The 6,000-nt window shown below is 47.2% G+C and overlaps 1 protein-coding gene across 1 annotated transcript in view; it reads left to right on the top strand.

The window, feature by feature from the left end:
• The first annotated feature begins 657 nt into the window (after nucleotides 1-657).
• The window catches only part of LOC106652394 (transcription factor AP-2-epsilon), a 35,366-nt gene continuing 30,023 nt past the window's right edge, over nucleotides 658-6,000 (top strand). Inside the window, exons 1-2 of the mRNA XM_023459618.1 lie at nucleotides 658-750; nucleotides 3,639-4,013. Coding sequence (XP_023315386.1) covers nucleotides 658-750; nucleotides 3,639-4,013 — 468 coding nt within the window. The remainder of the gene's footprint in view (nucleotides 751-3,638; nucleotides 4,014-6,000) is intronic.

Raw genomic sequence — 6,000 nt, 5'->3', positions numbered from 1 at the left:
CAGCAGCCGGTCTCTCTCTCTCTCTCTCTTATACTCGAGTTCTGGTGGCTATATGCTCGAGCTAGCGGTGGTGGCTTCGATAATCCGTAAAACTCGCGCGCCACAGTCGAATCAGAAACGGCGGCAGCGTGCGTCGATACACATAAACACATACAATATACACACAGGCTCGCGCGTAAACATAATATACGCGTGTGTACGTGTGTGTGTGTGCACGTCCCCGTGTGGTGGCTGCTCGACGACGCGATGACGGCTACCATGCCATGCCACTGCTGTTGCCGATGATGATCAGCTGTTCGAAAAGTGCACTTGCCGCTGCCTGTGCTGCTCCCCCAAGAGCCGAACATTTGCTGCCGGCGCCGCTTCGAGTACGCATCTAGTCCGGTGAAACAAAAGGATAAAAAGAGTTCTGTGCCACGGACGGTGATGATAGATTATCATACGTATGATGATGTTGTAAAGTGTCGTCGTCGTTGAGTGCCCGCGTAACGTGAATGTGTCTCTGGTGGTGCAATAAATAGTGCGGGGTGATTTTCGCTGAAACATAGTGGTATCTCGAGGTTTTGGTTTTTTAGACACCTGCTCTTCGCTCGTTTTCATCGACTTTAGTTATCGACGTGCGGTGTATGACACTCCGTCAAACTGGAGGTCTTAGGGATGTTTCCTCCGCGTTCGGAGGCTCCGGGCCCCGAAAAGCTCGCCTTGTGCTATGCGCCGCACGTGGACATGTCCACCGTCATCGAGGTTGAGGTAAATTCATGCGCTGCCGATTAAAAGCTCTTTCAGTCGATAATAATCGTTTTATATCATAGCTGGTGTAACACCTGAAATTATTAACGAGCTCAGACATACGCAACAATTTTGATGAGTCGTTTCAAAAGCAAACGTCCGTTTCAATAAATCAAGCTAGGCGCGTGCAAAGTTAATTGAAGCTTGCAAAAAACACCATCAGCGTATACAAATTATAAAATGAAAAAAGTCACAAGAGCTCGCGTACGTAGGGATTGAGAAAATGAGAGGCGTGCGCATGTGTACACATCCTGCTTTTTATCACGCGTACGGGCCAAAAAAGCACAAAAGAACGACAAATGAAAAGCAAGTCGCGAAATAATACAGGCCAGGACTCGTTGAATTGCACATACACAATCACGGTCGGAGTTGCAGCAGATAATCGCTTATGCGCCGCGAGAGAGAGAGAGAGAGAGAGAGAGAGAGAGAGAGAGAGAGAGAGAGAGTACCGGATGCATCCTTTTGATTATTATGCAAGTCCAGTCGCATGAAGATATCATATATAATCTCGCAAGTATTCGCGCAAGCAGAGAGAGATGCGAGAGAGGCAGGAAGATTTTATCAAAGCGCGCAGTGGCACTTGCTGCTAAGGATCTCGTCTTCCTCTCCGACGCGGAATAATGTGATTTTAATGTGTACACATTGCGTAGACGATTTCCACTGATGCGCTAGCTTTGTCGAGCTTACACTGTATATCATAGTTGGAAGCGAGTGCCATTTGGGACGAGCTTTGCGTTCCGATTTTTATGAACCAGACTGGCGCTCTTTTATTTCAAGTAGTTCTATTGACCAATATTCGACTTCATATGTGTCTGAGTCGTCGATGCACTTTGCGTGATATCGAAAAAAAAACGAGGAAAGAGTCGCAGAGAGATATTAACTTTTTTCCAGGTCAAATATATGTACTTATACAGACTTACTGGTCCATTATTTCGATTGTTTTATTCTTTTATTACCAACATTTCTAAGTGATGGTAAAAGACTTCGATACAAAAATTACTGCTAAATTGGGAAAGATGCATGAAAAAAAAGAAAGTGCAAAAAACAATAAAAAAATTTCACGCTCTCTCGAGCAACGAAGTAGCAATTGAATAGATCAACAAACAGTGGGCACTCGAACTCAAAAGCATTAAGTTTATACGAGTGATCCTTTACATGCTTATTACTTATTATTATCTCTAATAACGACTTATCGGATTATCGCTCGGATACAATCTTTCACCACATGGCCATTGAGCTGCTGCTGCTGCTGCTCTCAAAGCTCCGGTAACTCCCTTTTCTCTCTCTCTCTCTCTCTCTCTCTTTTTGTCTGGACGCAAACACACACATATACACAGACCGAGGTGTACGCAGTACTGTATGTTTTTCGCTCGCATTGCATAATTACGAGAGACGACGACGACGACGACCACGTCGATGAGTGCAGATCGCGACGGGCCGAGCGGTCCATAATAATAAGCCCGATACACGATGTTACATTACGACGACGACGTGTGTGCTCGTGTTTGTTTTCGAGCCTAGAATAAAAAAAGAAAAGGAAAGAAAAAATCGGCTTGCACACGCGATTGCCTGAAATTATTGACACATGCGTTGGCGATTATGTGCGTCGCAAGTGGGACGTACGTCGTGCTGCAGCACCGCGTCCGGAGTAGCAATTTCGTGGCGAGCCGTGGATGCTGCTTCTGCTGCTGGTAATGGAAAATAATGTGCGCGCGGAGCTTTGCACGATCGGCACACTGTGTACACAACGCAGTCGCGGACTCGAGCTCATCCGTCCGTTTATTTATGCAATTTTCGCAATTCTGCCGAGGCTTTCGTTTCGAGTAGAGAAAAAGAAAAATATTTCTGCCGGCGCGCCACGCCGTAGAGAAATAAGCGGCTTACAATGAACCACGCGGAAACTTCATCTGCGTGTGCGTGCGTGTGTGCGTATAGTGTAGTCGGTGACATATGACGGAGCATTTTTTATGTCATCCGCTGGTATTGTTATTGAACGCGCTTCCCCGATCCCGTAGCGATTACCATCCGATGCGAAGAGATAGAAAAAGATGGAGAGAGAAAAAAAGAATGCATCGCAGCAGCAGCGATCTCAGTGTATCGCTACTTTGTTGAAAAAAGCCGCGCAGCGCGGAGTATCATTTCTCAAATCGCACACACGCCTACGCGAGCTCCGGACCACTCTTCTTCTTCTGCTGCTGCTTCTTCTTCTTTTTCTTCTTGTCTGTGCCTGTGAGCTATTTGTGTTGACGACAGCTCGGACTACTATATCTCGCAAGACAGATTTACATACGATATTTATGACACCCATGCCGCGCGCGCGCCTGCTATATTAACCCGAGTGCGGCCTAATCCTTTAGTTTCGTAAATTGCACCAACACCTTTTGTCGCGAAGTTATTCCATGAGATCTTTGGCTTGCAGACATTTCTCGACTCTCTTCTCGCGCTGAATTTATAATGGCATTAATCTGTGCTTTCGATTTTTGCCACACTGCAGTCCCCGACTTCGTATGTAACTATAAACTGACCGGAGATGTATCCGAGAAAGTATTTCGAACGCACCTTACGCACGCGATGATCGCGAGCCACTCCGACGATCGCGATGAATAATAATACCGATGGACGTTTATCGACTCGGTCAGCGCGCGCCACACTGCCCGTTCGATTGCGAGCACTTGTTTGCACGCTTAATTGCTCGCCACGGAAGAGGCGCTTAAGTATATAGTCTGCGAGATGGCCACGCATATTGATCAAAATATTTCATGCATTCACACGTATTTATAAGAAGGATTATAATAATTATATACGCGAGTCCTCGAGTAATTACAACGTCAAATTTTGTTTTGTTGCAGGACCGGCTAACCGGCCACGGTGGCATCTCGTCGCTCGGCGGCGGCAACTCGTCGCCGTACTCGAGCGCCCATCATCATGGCCACCGGGGCCAGGGCAACGGGGGCGGCATGCCCCATCACGGGGGCGCCTCGCTGCCCACGGCCTCGGACTTTCAGCCGCCCTACTTCCCGCCGCCCTTCCCGTCCCATCATCACGCGCCGCCGAGTCCCCAGCATCCGGGCCTCGCGCAGACCCAGCACCTCGACTATCTGGTCGGCGATCCCTACACCCAGACCCTCAACACCCTTCATCAGCATCACTACAACCACTTGAGCGCGGCCGTCTCGGCCGGACAGAGGAGCGGTGATCTCAGGAGGGATGCCGACATACACGTCGTAAGTACCATATACCTACTGCCATTTATTTGATCATACGTTCGAAATTTGCGCATTGTCGCGAGAGCTTTTCTCATCCGATGATCGCGAGTCAATTTCGGATCAAAAGAAATTCCTGAAACGCAGCTTCAGCTGCTACTGCTACTGATCATCGGCACGACGACGACGAGCTTTCATTTAACGAATCGCCTCGAGTGCTTAATTGAAAAAATCAAAGTGTGTTTACACGAGTACTCGGGCGCACGCTAGGCAGCCGGTGCGTGCGCTGCATGCAAACCGTCGCACTACACACAGCTCGTAATACGTGTAATAACGTATAACCCTCGGTACATTCTTAAAATTACGATCGCGTACTCGAGCTTCGCTCGACGCAGATTCGCTTCTCTCCTTTCGCGGAGAATGTATTTGTAGTGCACGAGGCAATTAATCGACACGTTTTGTGCGTTACACAGCTCTCGTTGCCGAGCCTTGAGTCAAAAGTTATACATTAAAAACCGAATCGTAAGATCGAAACGGATTTCTTTTTTCTGATTATTTGCCAATGTGCTCGATCAACGTGGCGCGCAGTTAGTGCCGGTGAAATATTCGCAATGCACGCCTGAATACAAGTTTTATCGTGTTATACAAATGATGCACACACGCGGCTCTTTTAACATCCTTGTCGCGAGCGCTCATATTTTCCATCAATTTTTCACGCGACAAGGCATATACTTACGATCGCGTCGCGCGCACTTGTCAAGAGATATTTGACAAATCGTCGGAATAGTCGGATCTAAATGCGCGAAAATCTCTCTGCAACAAAAAAAAATTCTCGTGACAAGCATGATATCGCGTTAATTGACAAAGCCACCGCGGCGGCGCGGCTTGTATGTATTATTTGAAAAGGAGTGAAAATCCGCCGTGGCATCGAAAATAATAAAATAACTTTCCCATCGATAAATCAGCTCAATTAAACATTTTCCATTTCTTTCTTGGCCTCGTCGCAGAGCGCATGCTTGTGCTTTGCGCCATCCGCGCGCGATTAATAAATGAATAAACGAGCCTAACACAGAGAGCACAGTATAATCCACTGCGATGCGCTTGTATATGAATATGCACTGCACACATACAGCCGTTATTAGTATTTGAAAACTGGCCTCGGAGTCGGGAGTCGTGTACCGTTAAGAGGCAACCTCTCTCGTCATCGTCATCGAGCGCGCGTCGAGTGGCTTTTTCTCTGTCTGCCTCGCGCGCGTCTGTGTATGCGGCTCTCGGGCATTATTGCCACTGCTGTGCCAATGTGACTCCCTTCCGCGATCGACTCTCTGACCGGCGCCTTGAAAGGACGTGCCAGTATGAGAGTGTCTGTGTACGGACATATGTAATGCATAATGCGATTTAAGTGAAATTCACGCGCACAAATAGTCGGTGATTTTTCGGAGGATTTACATCGGTGAAGACCAAGCTAATCCTGTCTCATTCTTTATATTTACTTCATTGGATTGAGTTTGCCTCGGCATCCGTAGTGAAATGTCCAAGTGCTATTTGAGTTTGTCGAGTTCAGCGCGAAGGACTTGACCAACGACGAATTTTAATAACGCAGAAAAATTGTATTGTGTCGCTTCGAAACTATCGAATATGAAACTGGAGCGCGCGCAGGTATCGACTTTCAAACGCAAATTCGATTTTATTATAATATCGGCTATTTCGCACTCGAACATCTGTCCCATTGTCGCAGCCGTAAACGAGGAGAGAGAAAGAGCAAGAGAGCTAGGTTGCCGCGCGCCCGTTAAATTATGCGTCACGTTGCAAATTCGATCGCGCGCGAAACTTGTGGTCGACGAACGTGTCTCGTGGCCAAAATCTTCCGTCTTTAGCCAGCAATATCTCGTGCTCGAGAGAGAAGAGCATCTTGAGCTCGATATCAGAACATACTCATAAATTTTCGCATAGTTTGTCTCTGCAGTTGGTTGGATCACGCAAGTTTAGCATAACTTATTTTTATTGC

This window comes from Trichogramma pretiosum, unplaced genomic scaffold (genome assembly GCF_000599845.2).
Source record: "Trichogramma pretiosum strain Unisexual culture from Peru unplaced genomic scaffold, Tpre_2.0 scaffold26, whole genome shotgun sequence".
Taxonomy (NCBI): domain Eukaryota; kingdom Metazoa; phylum Arthropoda; class Insecta; order Hymenoptera; family Trichogrammatidae; genus Trichogramma; species Trichogramma pretiosum.
Note: the sequence above shows the minus strand (reverse complement) of the source record. Positions and strands in the feature narration are given on the sequence as shown.